General features: G+C 38.7%; 1 protein-coding gene across 5 annotated transcripts; it reads right to left on the reverse strand.

The window, feature by feature from the left end:
• Positions 1–5,360: 5,360 nt before the first annotated feature.
• Positions 5,361–20,712, reverse strand: LOC131245973 (uncharacterized). 5 transcript variants are annotated; one of them, XM_058245812.1, is made up of 10 exons: positions 20,509–20,710; positions 19,346–19,461; positions 19,059–19,204; positions 17,243–17,740; positions 12,248–12,422; positions 11,786–12,083; positions 9,427–9,499; positions 9,258–9,348; positions 6,220–6,299; positions 5,361–5,780 (listed from the first exon to the last, which is right to left on the reverse strand). In XM_058245812.1, exons 3-10 carry the CDS (start codon positions 19,161–19,163, stop codon positions 5,505–5,507), a joined length of 1,596 nt encoding a protein of 531 aa, XP_058101795.1. In that variant the 5' UTR covers positions 19,164–19,204; positions 19,346–19,461; positions 20,509–20,710; the 3' UTR covers positions 5,361–5,504. The 5 variants fall into 5 exon arrangements, with proteins under 5 accessions (XP_058101795.1, XP_058101792.1, XP_058101794.1 ...); XM_058245809.1 differs by having other exon boundaries at positions 19,346–19,479; XM_058245811.1 differs by having other exon boundaries at positions 19,346–19,479; positions 20,474–20,710.
• Positions 20,713–21,629: the final 917 nt, after the last annotated feature.

Genomic DNA, 21,629 nt, shown 5'->3' on the forward strand with positions numbered 1-21,629 from the left:
TATCATTGATCATAAAGGCGTTCTTAGGATTTGTGATGATAGTGGGAGCATGTCATCTATTATACTTGACTTGCGACGTAGTTCGTGAAGTAAAATCCCTAAAAGATATTTTAAGCTAGAAAGTGAGTTGTACTCTTGCTTCACAATTGATGAAGATTAACCTGATTCGTATCTAGATGCTCTAACATCCCCTAACTTTAAGGTTTGGATTCTTGCAATGAATGAAGAAATTAATTCTATGAAGAAAAGACATGTTCGGAAGTTAGTTGATCTTCCCACTAGCTGTAAAGAAATTGTGAATAAATGGGTATTCAAAATCAAGAAGAATGTTGATGGTTCAATTGATAAGTACAAAGCCCATCTAGTAGCAAAATATTTTACAAACGTGAAATGTGTTGATTATAAAGAGATTTCTCACCCATAGTAAGATTTACATCAATTCTTATGACTTTGGCTTATCTCGATTTGGAATTATATCAGATGGATTTAAAAATTGTCTTCTTGAATGAAGATTTTTAGGAAGATATTTATATGGAATAGCTTATAAGATATGTTGAGAAAAATCATGTTGGCAAGGTTTGTAAAGTCCTAAAATCTATTTACGGATTGAAACAATCATCAAGGTAAAGGTATATGAGATTCAATGATGTGATCACTTCCTTCGGATTTTGCATGTGTGAAGAAGACCACTATGTATATATGAAGCAATTTGGGAGACACTTTTTTGATATTATCCCTATATGTTGATGATTTCTGCTAGTAAGCAATAATATGGAAATATTGTTTGAGACCAAGGAGTGGCTATCTTCAAATTTTGAAATGAAAGACCTTGGTGAAGCAAATTTCATACTTGGGGTTAAGATTATCAAGGATGACTCGAATAAATTTTCGGGCTTATTGCATGCATCCCATATTGAGAAGATTATTGAGCATTTCGGAATGCACAATTGTAAGCCAATCGAAACTCTAATCGATAAATACTCTAAGTTGAATAAGAGTAGGTGTCCCTAGTCTAATGTTAGGAAGTAATCTATCTTATTTGTGCCCTGTGGTAGTGTGACAGACAACCTTATGTATGCTATGTTATGTACTAGGTCAGTTTTGCTACCTACGAGAAATGAAGAAAAATATATTGTGTTATCACAACACCGAGTTAAGAGTGTTGGCTTATTCTAATGCATCTTGCGCAGATGATCAAGATGAGAGCAAGTCTACTTCAAGCTATGTGTTTATGATGAATGGCATTACTATCTCATGATTTAATAAGAAAAGTCTTTGACTGCTTTGTCAATTATGGAAGGTGAATAGATTGCGTGTTGTGCGGCAGTTCAAGAAAGTATGTGGATTATGAAATTCTTAAAAGCTTTGGATATTCCGACTGCTAAAGGTCCTCTCCTAATTTAGATAGACACAACATCAGCAGTTGATCTCGCCAAGGATCCAAAAAACTACAAGAAATGCAAAGATGTTAAGATTAAATATCACTACGTCAGAGATCAGGTGAGAAATGGGCATGTTGTGCTTGAGTACATTTTCACTAGAGAAATGCTAGTTGATCTCATGATGAAGCCCATTGCTAGATATTTATTTGAAGCACGTGTCAGGTAGATGGGACTCAAGAGATCTTGATATTCTTTATGTAAGTGGGAATGTGGTGCTTTGTCTCCGCTGGTTATGATGGTAGAGATCACACCGTGTAATATTTTGAGCCGTACACATGTGAAATAGGATAGAGTTCATGTACTCTAAAGATGGTGATGTAATTTATTAAATTTTTATACAACCAATGAGATATATCTTTTTTCTAGCCACACATTCATTAAATATACGTGCACAATCAATCTTTCCATGCTTCGAATCATCAATGGTAATTTTTTTTTCTTCAACAGGCCGGTCTTCCCCACTTGCATAGGAATTAACTACCTCTGACATGCGAGTAGAATGTATGTTCAAGATGAAGAAGCATGATGGGGTGCGATAGCCTTCTGTAGTGATGTAGAAGATGAGGTAGCGTAAGGTGCAACTACCTCCGGTCATGACTATATGTATATGTATATGTATCCCTGACATGTTGGGCATATTTAGATGAATTTCACACATGTTAGTGCTTATTAGCCTAAAATTATAACACAGTTGATAGCCTTGTGTGACTAGAGATGAAACTCTTGGAGTTGAATGCATTCACAATGGTAGACAAGGTTAGGAGTTACTAGCTACCACTCACATGCCTTAGGCGGGACTTCTGTCTCCTGATGATATCATTGCCTATATAGAGCCCGGTTAAGAGTTTCACATGCTTTAGGCGGGACCTCTATGTGATGAGGTTATGAGATGTTGCGCTACTACTTGCGCGCTTTAGGCGGGACTCACACATTGTAGACCCGGCGTATGCTTAGTAATGTCTCCACTAGTTATGATGGTAGAGATCACATCGTGTAATATTTTGAGCCCTACACATGTGAAATAGGATAGAGTTCATGCACTCTAAAGATGGTGATGTAACTTATTAAATTTTTATACAACCAATGAGATATATCTTTTTTCTAGCCACACATTCATTAAATATACATGCACAATCAATCTTTCCATGCCTTGGATCATCAATGGTATTTTTTTCCTTCAACAGGTCGGTCTTCCCCACTTGCTTAGGAATTAACTACCTCTGACATGCGAGTAGAATGTATGTTCAGGATGAAGAAGCACGATGGGGTGCAATAGCCTTCTGTTGTGATGTAGAAGATGAGGCAGCGTAAGGTGCAACTACCTCCAGTCATGACTATATGTATATGTATATGTATCCCTGACATGTTGGGCATATTCAGATGAATTTTACACATGTTAGTGCTTATTAGCCTAAAATTATAACACAGTTGATAGCCTTGTGTGACTAGAGATGAAACTCTTGGAGTTGAATGCATTCAGGTAGACAAGGTTAGGAGTTACTAGCTACCACTCACATGCCTTAGGCGGGACCTCTGTCTCCTGATGATATTATTGCCTATATAGAGCCAGGTTAAGAGTTTCACATGCTTTAGGCGGGACCTCTATGTGATGAGGTTATGAGATGTTGCGCTACTACTTGCGCGCTTTAGGCGGGACTCGCGCATTGTAGACCCGGCGTATGCTTAGTAATGTCTACTTTGTGGTGTGGGTGAGAGACCATGTATTTGGATTGGAGTGTTGAGTTGGAATCTACTCCATGGCCATGGCCAATTTACCTACTAATGCTTGATTTGATCTATCAAGTTTTGAAAAGACGACTTACAAACTTATTTTTAAAATTATATTATACGTAAATAAATAACTTATTAAAAAAAAAAAAAAAACAATTAAGAGAACGTTGCAAAGGATTCGTGATTTGAACTTGATAAGAGAAAATGTGCATAAACTAGTAAAGTGATCCTACATTAGGGATTGTTTTCATCCAGTGTGGTTATGCAGGTCTAGGGCAGGCCTTGGAGAGCTTGGGAGGTTGTGTGCTAGTAAAGTAGTCACTTAGCATACAAACACATGTGTATAGAGATATTGATACCCCCAGTTTGTCTCACGTTCCCAATTCTTGCTTGGTGTATATGATGCCAGTTACATTGCTAGAGTGTACGAGGCTAGATGTGTTCCCCACTACGAGGTTGAGCAGGAGATGTGGGAAATAGAGAAGAAATGAAGGAGAGGGTGGTAATGCGGCCAACGCCTTTTGGGGTCCACCTCTTGGCGCGGCCCTACGTGCGAGACCTATGTAACCCCTCTCCTCTCATTACACATTCTGTCCCTCACATTCTCTCATCCTTTTCCCATTTTTTGTGGAAAAGTTGCACTTCCTTGTCTTGTGGAGAAGCCGCACTTCCTAGTTTTGTGGAAAGGTCACACCTCCTTGTCTTGAGGAAAAGTAACACTTTCATGTCTACCCCACCTCCCTATTTTGAGGAAAAGCCACACTTCCTTGTTTTAAGGAAATGCCGCACTTAGCAATTAAAAAAAAATAAAAAATAAAAAAATTTGCACTTCCCTGTATGTGAAGCCACAACATTCTATTAAGCAGTTATACTAACATCCGAGTTGAGGTGAGGAAAGAAGTGGATGAGGTAAGATATATATGTTATATGGGGCCTCACCAGTCATAAGCTGAATAGGACTGTGTCGTCGGCATACCACTTCCACCATTGGATCAATGATGTGAATTGGTTTGCCTTCCCGCATGTGGTTGATTTGAGTGGGCCACCAAATATCTTGTTCTGGCTTCCCGAATTGATTAGGTAATCGTATCACTTATTGTATAATAATAATAAAATTAAATAATAAATACCACGTTGCCGCCTTGCATGCCCTACAACCACTATCCTAATTCCTAGGTTGAATGTGAATCCTTGCTGTTTTCTCTCTCATTGTCCACTTCTTGACCACCTATTCAAAGCTTAGGATTCTTCCAGTCCAAGGGATATTTGATACATGGGCCACACAAAGCAGGCCTGTACCATCAACTGTTTTTACTTTCAATCACTGAACCGTGGGCTCTACCTGTAGAAATTGATACCACAATGAAAAATGGGCTGGGCTGGGCCTAGGCCAGGCAAAATCAATATTTTGAATTTGGCCTTCTAAATATGGCCCAACCAGTTCAAAATCCAGCCCTGGACCAACCCCAGGGCCACCTGTTATCAAGCCCACACACAATCCATTAGCAGTTCATTAATTAACGAAGAATGAAGTTCTAAGATTTTCCAACATGAAAAACCAAGCAGCTATCCATCCCAGAACCTCAGAAGGATTGTTTCAGATCCAAGGTGAAATCACCAGAATCATTGTTTCTGTCTAATGCGACTGGAAATGGATAGTGCACACAATGTGGAACCGATCGGTGAGTGGACTCAACAGTTGTCTGAATTAACAAAGATTTGAAACCAAGTTCATTGGAAACTAGCTTGTTGAGTGTGGCTCGGTCCTGAATGAAGAAGATTCATGAAGTTGGCTCGGTGACCCAGTCGACTCAATGTGTAGTCTACTCACAAAGTTCACATACAATTCACAGCCTTAGCCAAGGTAATCGCCTTATGTACTTGTCCCAACTCACTACTTAATTTATTTTCTCAAGAATAACTATTTTAGATATTTATTACTAATCTATGTATTTTTAATCTAGTCGAGTCTTCAAGTCAACCAAGCTGGGCAGGATATCAAGTTGAGTTTTGAACGGTGTAGAACCAATTTTCCATGATTTCCTAAACAGGGCACATTTTCATTGTTGTAGGGCCTCATAATGTGGTTTGAAGGCACTCTCAAACGCTGCAACTGTGATAGTCGCAAAGGAAGAGCTGATTTCATGTCTGCCATGGGTGGTATACACCCTCCAGGGGAGGCTGCCATTTCAAATACCAGCAGCTGAAGCTACTGGCGGTCACTAATCAATGGACTGAGAATACAACAGAAGTTTATCAATGTTCCTTCTTAAACATCAAATATTTTATACACCCAAGGCCACTCTCTTATGCAACCACCGACTCCTGTTACTACACCATGTTGATTCCACCTGCTCGAGGAGAAGCAGAACTTTCGGGATTGCTTCCGTTGTTATCGCTGTCACGGCTCATCTGGGGTTGATTGGAATTCTCCAATGATTGAGCGGACTGCTCTGTTTCTTGAGAATTGCGGTGGCGGAGCTCTAAGCAGACACGCCACCTTCTCCTCCACCTCAAGAACTCCATTACAATACAGTTCCCACACATTGCAACACCAAATCCGGCGAATGTGGCTAGGAGGACAGAGAGAACAGGTTTCACGTGAAGCTGCAATTCCATGCATTGTTATAAAAAAAAAAAAAAAAAAAAAAAAAAAAAAAAAAAAAACAACTCTTGAAAATGTAATTCTAGAGATGCAACGGATATTCATGCAATACGGATAAGAGAATCTTCTTCACAGGTTGCTCGTCAGGCTCAACCATGCGCATGCACTGTCCGAAAATCAAATTGGTCCACTCATCAGGTGGGTTGCCGTGAACGTAGAATGTGGAATGTCCATTTCCATTGTGCAAGTGTGACCGATCTGATAAAGAGGCTGGTCTGGTCAATGGACCAAGGCATCTTCAGGGCATGGACTGCCTGATGGACAGCCCGGATCTCACGTGGACATGCCAAGGAGGTAATAGATCATCTCAATGCAGATATCCTTAAAAAGGAGATGTGCATGCATTAACGTGTAGGGAAGTGAACGGAATGGCCTACTTACCAATGAGTAGAACAGATGGGCGAAGAGAACCACCAAGGCGAACTGAATAGATGCGTAGACCCAGACGTATCTCTTCTTCACTGAATGAGCCAAATACAGTTCAGATGCATGATTATGTTGTTTTAATGAGCTTTGCTAAGACATGATCCTACATGTGCTAGCATGGCACACAGGTATAAGATCCAATCCATCCATCGCAAGGGCTCCATGATTTTGATATCCTGGCCTAAAAATCAGGTTGGTCGATAATCAAGTGGGCCACACTTTATGAAACTATCTATGGCTGATAAGGAAAAAGAGACTTGGATGAAGTCTTCTAAGCCATCTACATGTTTATAACACAGCAGCCACTTGATCAGTGGACCAGCTTGATATTTGAGCGAGAACATCTATAAAGTCAGACTGATGGACATCTTGAACATTGCACCTGTGCCGACTATAGCATACAGATGGCATGCCACATATGTACATGTGGGCTTAGCAAACCTTAACAGTTACAAATCAGCTGATATCGACAACAGAATTGCCTACAACAACAGCTGCGTGTTTGGTTGCACAAAGTATCATGATATTTGATGATATTTTGCACCATATTAGAGTGATTAATCATGAAATATTGTTAAGTGTGAAATATTGCATATTTCCCCCTATTTATACATTGGTTTTATAAACATGATGGTGCTTAATCAATTTAATTATGCATGTTTTCATGTGCGAGGTGATTTCGAGAGCTTAAGGTGAAATTGATGCCAAAAGAAAGATTTATACTCAAAAGATTACTAAATGAAGATTTGGAGATTTGGAAGTCATTAATGAAGAATTTACAAGCCACAAATCCAAGGAAACTAAGTTAGAAGTGAAGAGAATCAAAGATTTGAAGTAAAGAAAATGAATCTTAAAATTGTCCTGAAAACAAACATATTCCTGAAATTGTCCTGAAAAAACATATTCTGAAACTTCGAGGCTTTTTAGGAAACTGCGCAGAGTGAAGTCTATTTTGGGAAACTGCACAGAGTGCGTAAATTTGATGCGGTTTCTACATTTTTCCAACTCGGTGCGAAAGTTGAAGTTCCACAACTATAAATAGGATTCCCTAGGATGCTCCAAAGCATCTTCTAGGGTTTGGAAAGGTCTCAAGGAGCATACACAAGGGTGGAGCAGCCGTCAAAGAGTTTTTCTTCTTCTCTAGTTTATTTTTCATGCTTTGTTTAAAAGATTGAGTTTCAATCATGTCTATAGTTGGCTAAACCTCTTAGCTAAGGCTAAGATGTGAAGCTTGTAGCGTGTTAGGATGTTTATTTTGCTTTGATTCTTGTTCTTATTGAACTTTATTGATTTCTAGTTTGATATTAAGGGAATATTTTCAATTTTCTATGATTTATTGTGACACAAATTACAATAGATCTTGTGATAGCGTTGGATATCTTCTTTTCTTGTTTTGAGATAGTGAGATCGGTAAATTCTGTTGTTCGTCTCCTGGGCATGGTGGGGCGATGGAATCCCTTCCAATCTTCACAATTCTCCTCCATTGAGAATTAAGTCAATGAAAAGTTCAAATTTGATTTAAATGCTTTATTTTCCAATTGGATAGGATATGACTCCAATTCCAATTGTGTTTATTGAATCAAGCAATGTAACATCTTGATAGCTACAAGTGAATCCTTGGCACCATAGTTCCCACCTTTAAATTCATAAGTTTTAATCAACATAATTCACCATTACTCTCAATTATTTAAATTTCAATTTAGATCTTTTTCTAATTCTAGTTATTTTCAGAATACGTACAAGTTTAGTCCCTGCGGATTCGACCTCGGTCTTACCGAGTTATTATTACATCGCAACCCTACACTTGGGTTTGTGAACAAATATCATGATATTTGGTACAACCAAATGCACCCTACAAGAAACACAGTAACAAGCATCTGCTTGGCTGGTTGGCCCTAAACTGTCTTGTCACCCCACATTCTATATATCCGAAGCATATGGTCCACACAAGTTGAATGACAGCTCCCCCAAATCTCCCACCAGGTGGTCCTAATCATTTGCTAATTGTCCATCTTGTTAAGGCGGTAGCCTTGATACACAAATGCATTATGATTCTTGTTTAGAAACGACTTTCCCTTCTCTCTCTCATCTTGTGCTCGGATGCATGAAGCCTAGTTTGTGTAGCTTTGGCAAACCCTCACTCTCGGGGTGTGTTGTCTAAAAGGGAACTCATGTAAAGAGAGGTGCATCTTTTGTGGGGTCTTCCTTGGTGAGAGACGCATACGGTGGAAGAGTGGGAAAGAGATGTAAGCCTTATACTCTAGATTTCTCTTGTTTTAGTGAAGAAAGTTGTGTTGTTCCCCATAGACGTAGGTAAATTGTCAAACCACATAAATCTCAATGCCTTTTGTATCTTGTTTTTCTATTTCGCTTTTGGGTTATGGTTTGGCTTTTCTTTTATAGTTTTGCTTTGCTTACAAAAATTGTGTGCGGGTGTCTTTTTGTAACAAATCATTCATCAGATGCATGTGTGCAGTAAAGGTTGTTACGGGATCGTAAAGGTCGTTACATAAAGGTAACGGTGGCAACCGTTATACATTAAGGGGTTGTAACGGCCGTGATAGCCGTTATGGAAAAAAAAAAAAAAAAAGACCTGCAATCACCGTTAACAGCCCATTACACCCCCCCTATAAAGGCCATAATAGCCTCGTAATGGTCTGTTACAAGGTAGATATATTTTTTCAATGTTACGTGGTAGATACAGGTTTTTCAGTTTTTTTATTTTTTAGGAAAAAAGAAGAAGAGACTGCAACGGCCATTACGGGAGCCGTAACAACCGATATGACCAGTCTCGTAAAGGCAACGATGGTGGCCGTTATGGCTACCATTACCGTTACGGAATACCTTGCATTTGGATGGCTACAGATAGGGGAGATCTAGGTATGGCCCATGGTGGGTCAACTAGATCAATGGCTCAGGTTAACAAGAGGTGGGCCCAATGCTTGTTGATAATAACTTTTAAAGATAATTTTAATGGCCAACTGAGAGCTTACCCATTGTAGATGCTGTCATGGATGCAAGGAGACCCAAAACACACGAGAATGGCAAAGCTATAGCAATAGCACTGGAACCCATTTCACCCACCTGCCATTACTAGAAATTTCACCAAAAAAATACTGTTTGATAAATTTGAAGATGCTATAGAAAAGGTTCTCATCTTACCAAGAGCTGTTCAAGAAAGCAAAAGTAGGCAAGCATTCCGACAATAACGAGAACAGGCACGTCCTGCCAAATCCTGATACGATTGTAAGAAACAAGGTTCAGAACCCCAAATCCACATTAAATCCATTCGAAAACATGAACAAAAACAGTTCCCCGGAAATCTCAAAATGATAGTAGTATTTTCAAGTCTTCCAATCTCATTAAACTCTGCAACCATCTTCATTTTCTTAATCCCCTAACAGGTTAAGAAAGTTTATCAATTTGATGATTCAATTCAAACTATGGTTCTCCATTACAATTTTAGCAATCCATTTAAGAGAATCATCTGAATACAAACAAAACAAATTTAAAATTCATTCAAGTACCATAAATTGAGTCTTAAAAAAAGTTGGTTTGGGCTTGCCATCTTTCTTTATTGTTTTTGTTATAATCACTGTTGTATAACCTGGAACGAACTGGATGGTCGGTACAGTTTGGACTTGGAACAGCCGGGATAAACGTTGGGGTCATTGGAAAACCTGACTCAAAACACAACTCCGACAGGTGGAATTCGAACCATAATTCAAAAACCCGAAACTCAACTCCACTCAATGTTCAGCCAGATTGGGTTGAGTAGAAGAATAGACCTGACTCAAACTCGAAATTTAATTATTGTAAATTGAAAATATTAGGAATGTAATAGATTATTTATAATAGTTAAATATAGAAGAAGCAATATAAAGCACAACTTGAATCAACAACTACATGTGTACCTCACTAGTTGAGTGTGTTGCTTGCTTTCGTTGATGTTGGGGGTTCGAATCCCACTCCCCACCTCTTTTATTTTTAATTAAATCTACACCTAGGAGGTGAGTGACACAGCTCGAGTCACGCTGAGTCGACTCAACAAGCTCCTACAAGTCCAAGCCAAGTCAGGCCCAGTGCCAAGTTTTCCAGCACCTCTGCTCGAAATCTCACTGATTTGAGTTGACTCGGCTGAGTTTTGAGTTAAGTCAGCAAGTTCTGGGAATCAAATCACAACTTCTACTTCTACTACCCTGACCACTAAGACAGAGGTGTGTTGTTTGTTACTCATTTATTTAAGTAGGAAGAGGTTGCATGGGTCTGACTGGTTGTGCTGAGGAACAGCCATAGAGGTTTGTAGCCCTGCACACCTACACGCCAGCACAGGTGTGATAAGCTTCCAAGTGATCCATCAGGTGGGCTGCATCGTACAAAGAAACAGATGGATCGAATGAATTCTTTTATCTATCCCTTCGTTCACACACTGCACCCACTTGATGAGTGGACCACCATGATTTTCAGGCCATGCCATCTACATTGTAGGGCACACTGATGGACAGCTTGCTTCTTGCACATGTGCTGGCATGGCATGCGTAACTAGTGTATGATGGGCTGCACTATACACAGATGTAGGATTAGCAAATGACATAGAAACAATTTAGCGGATGAATTAGTACAGAGTGCTCCTGCAAACGATACCAAATACCTCTCCAATGTCGGTAATGATTTCAAACAAGGAAGAGAAGGAAAGAAGAACTCGACAAATGCAATATTCTAATGATAAAAAATAAACATGAAAACCCCTCATGGTAATATGTAAGCCGTTATGTAGTTTTTAAGACCCAAAAGAAAAATAGTAGGTCCAATCAGAATTATAACTAAGGTGCATTTGGTTGCTCCAAATATCATGATATTTCATTATTAATTAGTTGAATTTGGTGCAAAATTTCATGATCTTTCATGGCATGTGGTACAACAAAAAACAACCTAAAATAAGAAACCAAATCAAAAGAGACAACTTCCTACTCAAGGAATAAATCAAACTAACAAAAACATCATATTAGTGCAAATAAAGAAAATTCCATATAACATCACCAAAAGCATCTAAAGAAGAATCCAATATAGTAGTATCTCTCAGAAATAGAATGGGTCAATATTGTTATAATTGGAAAGATCTCCTGTGGTCCCCATTCTCATTCAGCACCAAACTCGACTAAATCCAAATATCATCCACTCATCCAAGTTATATACATGGGGTTCTGCCTTGAACTTGGTGCTTGCGAGGTCTCCCCGTTTAGGGGTCTTGGTCTTCTTTGATGATGATAGCAAGCCACTGGGTGGTCCTACATCAGTAAACCTCATATAATATTTCTGTAGTCTTAGGGTGTGTTTGGTTGGACCAAGTTTTATAAAATATCGTCAAATTTTGCACCAAAGTAGACTGATTTTTAATCAAATATCATGATACTTCATGATATTTAGTGCAGCCAAACACACCTTTATGATAGCAAGGCACTGAATCTGTTCATTTATTACTCAAAGCCTCACAGTAAGTAACACAGAATCTCTTACTTGCCTGTAGCGTTGATCGACCATTTGCCGAGCTCTGTGACCTGTTTGTGTAGTAATGCTCTGAATACTTTGTATCCGTAATAGAGTAACAGGTAGGTTCCGAACCTCTTCCTTGCACACTTCGCAATTCTTGTTGCCTTTGAGGCTAAACCATTTCACTGCACATTCTTGGTGGGCTAATGCGAGTTCACCTTTGCAGTTACATTCCATTTTGAGAGTATCACCCCCTTCGCGCAGTTCAATCATACAAATTCTACAGACAGCCTCTTCTTCAGGAATGTCTTCACCGTCATCGTTATTCTCTGAACCACAGAACTAGATAAGACATAGGTTGGTTATCGGAAGTTACAAAGACAAAAAACACAGATGAAACTGAAATCACAACAAGTATAGACTATAGGTAGGCCTAAGATAATTCAAAAGGGAGGGTACTTGAATGTAAGATGAATTAGAGAATGGGATTTACCAGCATCTGTTGTTGGGCTTGTATTTGATGTGGTCCCGCTCCCTTCTATTACACGTGGAGTTGAAGGAATTACACGAATTACTCCACCCAAGGAATCCATCCGCCTGATGCCTCTAGTTTTGTTATTGAGAGGCACTGAAAGTGAACGGGATATATGCCGCTGGACCCCTTTTTTCTGTCAAAGCAAGAACTCCATAAGAATACAAAAGTACAACATCCCATAATATTCATCACGAAAAAAAGAAAGAAAGAAAGAAAGAAAAAGTCTTCAGTAAAATCAATGTGCACCTAAATGAATATTTACACAATGTTATGCACTCATTGGAGACTACATTTTTGTGGAAACTGTATATTGTGCTTCTTTCATTGATAATGACAGGAATATATAGAAGAGGTGGGAGATCTGTACAAATATACATGAATCATCCATACAGCTATCTATGGTATGACCGTTGTAGCTATACATTCATATTGTATACCATAACATTCCTAAAGCTGGAGCATGAAATTCAATCATGCCTAGCTTGGAACACATAAAGAAGATGAGCCTAGGTCACAACTCTCCCTCAGACACAACATGGTGGGATATAAGATCTTCAATTGCCACTTGTCTATAGAGTGAGCTTTCATCATCCATTGAATCTTCTCTTCAAATAGTAGGCCATCTATACGCAACGACCATCGAGCCACCAAACCAGCATTCACATGCAAAATCCTCTAAAAAGCATACTTGCAATGCTGCACAACATGTGAGTGAACTACACCCACAACAATTGAGAGGGGGACTATCACCCACAACGGCGTGTGAAGACACTTGTGCAACACTGCACAACATGTGAGTGAACTACACACACGACTGATAAGAAAGGGCTAATAAGAACGAGATAATAAATAGAAAAAGGAAAGCTCGGGTGCATATAGAACTATTCCATGTCAAGTTCAGTAGACCACTACGTGAAACAATTATGATAATGGCAGGGACAATGGTGGCAACAGTGAATTTGGTATAGCGTGATCAACAGTCCAGAATTGGGTTTACAGTGATGGTGGACAGGTTCTGTTAGAAGCCAGCACAAAAACAGGTAGACAATAATAGGGTCGCCAATCTGGACCCTGCAGATCACAAATCTAGGTGCATGTTGAAATGCTTTAAAGAATTAGCAGCTGAGATCAAAGAGATAGACCACAACCTATGGTGCTGCAACGAGATGATGACATCAACAGACAATCAACAACAATTTCTGAGTAGAAAGGACCATAGAGGGAATGGGTGATTTGGGTATGGGCAACATGGAGGAGACGGAGGAAGAATTTGATGGTGTAGGGTAGTAGTGTTCCCATGATAGGAAAGAGATGGAGATGGGTGGTTGCATAGATCACATAGTCAATGGCTGGAGAGAGTGGATCCGGTCAATAATGGTGGTTTTGGGATGCCAGAGATGGTGCAAAAGGTCGCAGGAAAGAATGGAGACAGTAATGGTTGAGAGTGAGATCCCGAGACGGGCCAGATTCCAAAATGAGCATAGACCTGGTAACAGCATTGGAGAAGATAACTGCACAAGCCTAGGATTTCAGGAACTGACGCATGGTGACGGGGAAGGAGACGGCGCAATTAACAGATGACGGGGTTCAACAGCCTTCAATGATGAAGAGGGCCGATCTTGAGACGGCCCAGATTCCAAAATGAGCATAGATCTGGCAACAGTGTTGGAGAAGATAACCACACAGGGCTGGGATGTCAGGATGGCGCAATTAACAAACGATAGGATATAACGTCCTTCGATGATGAGGAGGGCCAGGATAGCTACAAATAATGGTGGCAATGACGATGGTGGTGTTGCAACAAATCTGTTGGATATTACAGAGATGATGGAGATGGGCGGTTTGACAAATAGGGGTTTGGGACAGGTGCAAGATCCGGCATCAAATGGCGGTGGATTCTGAAGTGGTGGAGTTGTAGGGCTTTTCTAGAGTGTCCTGGGTTCCGACAGCATTGCGAGCATTGTGATTTGTTTCTGAAGTTAGATCAGCAATGGAGGCATGTTTTGGAGATGGTGCAGATGGGCAACAAGCTTGAGACGAAAACGAGAAGCAGATTTGGGTGCTAGACAGAGATCTAGATGTCCTGTGACACCAGTAGAGATGAGATCAGGATGCTGGTGACAGATCGCAAGTGATGGAGATGATGGCAGACTAGTAGCAGCAAACCATGTCGGGATCAGCACAACTCTGATAACATGTTATGCACAAGAGATTACATTTTGTGGAAACTATGTGTAGGGTTTATTTCATTGATAATCACAAGAATATATAGAAGAGGCGGAGATCTTTAGGAGATCTTAACAGATATACATGGATCCATCCATATGTTAACTGTGGTATGTACAACCATTGTTTTCTGTATCGATATCGTGTAATGCATCACACTCTTGGGATACAAATACATATCGGTTATCGCACGGGATATATTGATTGTATCGGGTAATTTATCTCTATTGTTGAAAAAAATTGGGAAATTGGTCAAGTTTTTCAATGAAACGTCAAAGATTGTTACGAAATACATCAACACACACTTGGAAATAAAATAAATCACAAAAAACAAGTATATATAATAGCTTTCCTCTATATAGGGTCCTAATCCATGCGTTATCTAATTGAATTGATGCAACTATATTCAAAATTAACTCATAAAATTTCTAAATGTAAGAAGACATGTATGAAAACACAAGCATTAAATTCAAAAGTAAAAGAAGTAGACAACTAATATACCTATGGATTTCAAAAAATACTAATTTTTTTAACACGTCAAAATTATTTTAAATTAAAAAAAAATCCAAAAAATCCCCAAATTGCCAAGAATGTATGGATCAGGCAGTGTTGTGAGTAGCGTAGCGTTGCAAAATCGCTACGTAGCGCAGCAAATAGCATATATCCCCTGTAGCGCACGCTAGACGTGTAGCGCAGGTAGCACGTGCTACTTGTTGTGGTTTTTTTTTTTTTTTTTTTCACTGTATTAAAAGGTGGTGAACTCACACCACAAGCAAGCACTTAAGTTTTTTTTTTTATAAAAAAAAAAAAAAAAAAAAAAAAAAAAAACCTATCCGAAAGGGCTTCTAGACCCAAACCGAGCAAACTGACGCTGCTCCTCTCCCCACTGTTCAATCTTGTGATTGAAAAGCCCTTCGAAGGGGCTTCTTTGGCCGATTATTGGAGACTACAAGGAGCTCCATTTGGTGCAGTTTCAGCAACAATGGAGAAGAAATGACGGAGAAATCAGATTTCTCCTATTCCGGTTGCGATCGGCTATGGAGCTTCAACTTTTGCAGTTTTCATTGATTCAATCTCATCTTGAGACAAAAATAGGTACACTCGTTCCTTTTTTTTTGAATTTTTTTCGATGTACAATGAAAATAACTTGGTATTTTGAGTTTTTTCTCATGTTTTTCCCTTTTAAAATGCCGGTTACTGTCTTTTTTTGTTCTTTATACTTTTTTTCATTTCTTTTTCTGTGGTATGGCCCACATGGGGCCCATTGAGGTGCGTGAAGGGGTGGATGTGCATTATTTTTCATGTTGTGACCCACGTGGTGCGTGAAGGGGTGGATGTGTATTTAATATTTATCGTGTATATATATATATATATATATATATATATATATATATATATATATATATATATATATATATATATATATATATATATATATATATATATAAATTAAAAAATAGAAGTATTGTGTAGCTTACGCTACACGCTATGCTATTTCGCTACACGCTACGGAGGGTTGAACGCTACGCAACACGCTACCGCTATTTAAAACACTGAGATCAGGTTATATACATGTTTGATTTTGTGTTTGGATACTAAGATTGCAACCAATTTGAGAAATTTGAAGAAATATCGAATTTTCTCCAATTTTCTGCAACTCATCCCATCTCCCCCAAATCTCGAAATCAAATATCCAAATTCTTAATTTTTGTGCAAAACATGAAGAATCATAGATTTTCACGCAAGAGAGTTAATCAAATAACACTAATTCATTTTTTCTTAAGGATTACAAAACAAGATGAAAGTCTGGACCAATTTAGCTAATGTACATGAGGTAGGTAATAGAAATACCCTAGAAATGAGATATTTAGAATTAAACTCATGCTAATATGTTTATCATTAATATTAGATATTTTGAAAATTGAATATAGGAGTTTTGCGGTCAATTCAAGACTCTCAGGTTATAAAATCATCAGATAGGTCGCAACAACATTCTCACCAAAGAATGGATTGTTACCCATCATAAACATGGTTTTAAAAAAATAAATATTTGGAATCCTCTAAATATTTGGGATTTTTTCACATTTTTTCACATTTTTTTACTGAAAAATAAAAAACCCAACCATTATGCATATCAACATCGGTGGCGACCATTACGCCCACTGATACCAATACGGCACACCCTAGCCTGAGTACCACATGGAGAAGCTTACATTTACAACCGCACATAGATTTGAATGGCAAAAACCTGTGTTTAAAGAGGGCCATTGAGGAACCAAACTACGTGCAGTAAACATCTCAAAAATTGAATGCGCCAATATCAAAATTAAGGATTCCTTGAATCCATGTACTTTTTATTATTAAAAAGCAAAAATGCTATGAACCCACGTGTTATTTTCTCCAAAATGGTGCAAATGCAAGTTAAAAACAGTCCTAAGGTTCTTCTTTTTTCACTGCTTTGTATCTAGCGAAAGCAATTTTTTATCAATGCAAATGAGAACTGTACGTTCTACAATTAGGACACCACCTATAAAAGTAAATGGCATGCAAGACATTTGACATTTCTCAGAGACTACATTATTAGAGATATAGTGTTTTACATTGAATTGGAAAGCAGAAATGAATCAGATTAAACTGATATCGAAGGTGTGAAAACATTACTGGGTGAAGCCAAACCTATTGACAGTCTTCTCCTTAAAGTAGTATATAAAAAAGAAAAACACTTACAGTTGGAGTCAGCTGCTCAACTGTGCTACTCCCATGCATAGATTCAGGATTTGAATGCACAACAGGCGTAACTGGTAGAGATGACGTCCTTTTTATTGAGGGCGTAAACATCTTTGAAAGAGAAAACGACCTTGAGATGAGAGGCCGCTCCCGAGATCCTGCTGATGAAGCACCTAGAGCAAGAATGGCAGCCTTCTCGATATCTGTAGTTGAGGCCCGGGACTTGAAGCTTACTCGTGGTAGGAGATTTTTCAAGGATGGCTTGCCTTTAGATGAGGATGGCCCAGGGGACACATTAAATCTCGTGGAAGTAGGACTAGGCATTGGGGTAAATTTTACTTTCATGGAAGTGGGACTTGGTGTCCGTGGCATGTTTATTCCCACAAAATTCAGAGGAGAATCCCCAACGGTTCTTGAGGGTATCTGTAAGAAGAGGTTGGGCTGCCTCGAGTTGTGAATGGGTGACATCTCTTCAATTATTCCAGCCGAACCATCAACCTACAAAATCATTTGACATCATTCCATCACTGTACTCTTTAAATAGTGAAGAACAAGGCAGAATCAGTTTCTTGGAAGAGTTTAACTGCTGTAAGCCTACAACATTTGTTCACCAGTAGTTTCCATAGGCCAAAGAAGCGGGAGGCATCGTACAATGCTTGGGCCAAAAATTTGTAAAGTACCATTCACGCTTTTGCTTTCTACATGACAGTACTATGTATGGTCATTCAAACCACTAATATGATGGGCCTCACTAGGAGTGCAACTTGGGCTAGTCAGGTCAGGTTGAGGGTCAATCCAAGCCTTCCCTTACATCAAGTTGGGTTACCCACATCATGACCCAACCCGACCTACCATATCCTCAATCCTAACCCATTCAGGCCAAAGATCAAGTTTTTAATTTTTATATTATATCAATAATTTACTATCTTATACTATATAAGTAATAGAAGATCAGGTTGCCTGAGGCCTCAACCTGGGCCCAACCTGACTCAGGGTCAGGTTGAGGATTTCCAGCCCAAGCCCAACCCAAACTCAACCCGACCCAACCAGATTTCAGGTTAGGCTGGTTGGGTTCAGGTTGAGCCTGAATCAATTAGCACCCCTAGGCCTCACCATTGATGGAACATGCTCCAATAATCCCCCCGAAAAAGTTCCAACCCTTAGATGGCTGGGCAAGAAATAGGCAAGTAAGAAAGAAAACTAAGCAATGGTTAACATTCAATCAAGAGAAGGCTAAATGTTGTATGGCTAGAATCTTTCAATCTAGAGAATTTCCATGCATGGACCATCACCCATCACAACAGTTTCAATCATTGAAGCATATGAGCCCACTAGTACAAAATGAAAGCATGAACATACTAACAAACCTTCGGCCTAAGGATATGGTATAATACCCAAAGAAATGGAATTATAAAATTTGGAACACTTCATTTTGAACCCCTAAAAATGACATTTCCACCTCAATAGGAGTCTTTTGGTCATGGTAAGTTTTTTGTATAATGCAATTAACCATATCAGTAATGACCAACTAACCCTTGTGATGGTGAAGCTATCTTCTTTTGGGGGTGGATATATTATTTCCCTAAAATTAACATAGCTTTCGATGAAATCAAATGAGAATATGCCATCATGTTGTTTGCATAAAGAAGCAACATTAGGAATTGGAAAGAACAAAAGGAAAAGAAAAAAGAAACTGGGATGGTTGCAGTGGAGTGATATAGAACAATCTGTGGCTTAATTTGGCAATTTGATATGCTAAAGAGTTCAGCATAACTACCACATCTGTGTAGCATCAAGATACAAGAAACATCAATACCTTTTGATTTGGATGGCCAGGAATTTCATGGCATGCACCACCTTCACGCCCCTCTGATATTGATTCTTCTGTTCCCATTTCTGCAATGCAAGAATGTGTCTTCATAACATATTCTGAGAACAGAACTTCTCAAAAGACCCCATCAACCGAAAAAATAAAAATAAAATAAATAATAATATAAAATAAAAATTCAGTCATTCAACAATCACCATCCACATAAAATAAAACATCACAGCAATATAAAATAAAAACAAAAAATCAGAGAATTCCAACTAGAGAAGATGAACCTTTATCATGTGTTATGCAAAACCAAAATCCTCAAGAGACCAAAACAACTGAAAAATTCGAAGAATTTCAGTCAGCCAACCAGTGCCTCCCTCGCATTTTCGTAAACCCAAAAATCCTTGAAACATCACAGCAACTGAAAAAAAATAAAAATAAAAAATCAGCTTATTCACGAAAAAGCTCTGTGAAGCCCAAATTACTCACCATTCATTGAAAAGGCAGCCTAAATACTCAAAACATCACAGCAATCGAAAAACCAAAGAATTCAGTCAATTTAGGATGCCTTTGGATGCAGCAATGAGTTGAATTGACATTACTGATATAGTAAAGTGGAATGAAACAAATCATAATCTCCTGTGTTAGGATTCATGTTGGGAATCTTTGCTCCATAACGCAACTAGGCTCAATTCCAGCTAGGTAGCAGCTTCCTCATCGTAAATACGAGGAAAACCTCACATTTTTATTGTTTCCTCTCAATTAAGCTGAACATTCGCAATTCAATTCACCTGCACATCTAAACGCTGCCTTTAAAAATTAAAATTAAAAAAAAAAAAAAAACGCATGATGCCCAGATACTAAAATCATTGCAGAAATTGAAAATAGCAAAGGATTTCAATTCCTTCCGAAGAAGCACCCTTGTCACATTTTCTGCAAAGCCCAAATGCCCAAATACTCGAGACAACACAGCAATTGAAATATACATCACTCATTCAAGAAGCACTACCCATCACACCTTCTGCAACTCCCAAATTCCCAAAAGAAGAAGAACTTTAGCTGCATGTTCTGATATCAACAGCCTCCCCTTAGATGCAAAGACCCTTTTTCTATTGTCTTAATATTAGAATAGCACACTTTTACTGTACTTCTCCAAAAAACAATACTAGAAACGATGTGTGCATCCATAATAAATAAATAAAACATAGGGAGTACATATCATTTCCCAACTCAAATTCCTACTAAAAGAAAAGAAAGAAAAGAAAAGAATGAAAGAAAGAAAGAAAAGAAAAGACAGTTTCCAGCTGATTAAAAAAAAAAAAAAAAAAAGGAAAAGCAAAACAGTTCAGTCATGCAAGAAGCACATCCACCACACTTTCTGCAGAAAGAAAGAAGTCCTCAAAAGACCAAAACACCTCAAAAATTCAAAGAATTTCAGCACTTCCATCACCTTTCAGCAAAACCCAAAACACCCAAAAGATCAAAGCAACTGAGAATCAAAGAACTTTAATCATTCAAAGGAAAGCTTTCCAATCCCATCTTCCGCAAAACGCAAATCCTCAAAAATTCAAAGCAATTGCAAATCCTCAAAGAGATTTAAATACAACCCACTTCATAAAAGTTTCAAAAATCTCGAAAATTTGATCAGATATATAAAGAAGAAGAGTTGCCCGTAAGTGGGAATTCGGAAGGGACGCGGATTGCATGCGGCGCTCTGCTGCACAGACTCTGTGGGGCCTACACAGATGTCCTTGTGACATCCACTCCGTCCATCAGTTTCTCCAGGTCATATTAGGGCAAGACTCAAAGATGAGTTATTCAAAAACTCAGTTGAACACACACACAAGAAATAGTAGGAGTGAACGCTCACCATTGAAGCGTTATTGGGACCCACCGTGATGTTTATATAACATCGGCTCATCGATGAGGTGATTCCCAACAGGATGGGGAGTGGATTGGCTGGTGTACCACACACCACCGACCTAGCCAGTGTTCCATGTTGGTGAAGGCGAGGGCTGATGGGTCAGTACTCTTGCTTGGGTGGTAGACTTTAAGGAGTTTCAACACCAGGTTATGGGTTCGAGTACCGATAGGTGGTGAAATTCCACTAGCGTGAGTGTACGAGCGTGTGTTAAAAAAAAAAAAAAAAAAAAAAGGCAAGGGCTGATGTTCCTTGAACTCCTCATGTTAAATGAATCTAAGGCATGAGTCCAAAAATTAGGCAAATCCAAAGGTCAAATGGACCACACCACAAAAATTATGAGAATTAAATGCTTGCCATTAAAAACTTGTTGAGGCGCTTAGAAATTTTAAATTAGGCTTATATTTATATTTTTCACTTATCCATGTCCATATGACCTTATGAACAGGTTAGATGGTGAATAAACCTCAGTATAGGCCCAGTAAAAGAATCAACTTTCAACGGTGGACAAATTAAGTCTATTGTTTCCTTTCATGTGGGTCAATTGAACATTAAATCTTCCTAATTTTTTTGGATCAAGCTTGAAAATATTCTAATAAAACAGATGGACGACACGGATATGTTATATACATTATGGTGAGGCCCACAAA

This window comes from Magnolia sinica, chromosome 5, assembly GCF_029962835.1.
Source record: "Magnolia sinica isolate HGM2019 chromosome 5, MsV1, whole genome shotgun sequence".
In the NCBI taxonomy this organism is placed as follows: domain Eukaryota; kingdom Viridiplantae; phylum Streptophyta; class Magnoliopsida; order Magnoliales; family Magnoliaceae; genus Magnolia; species Magnolia sinica.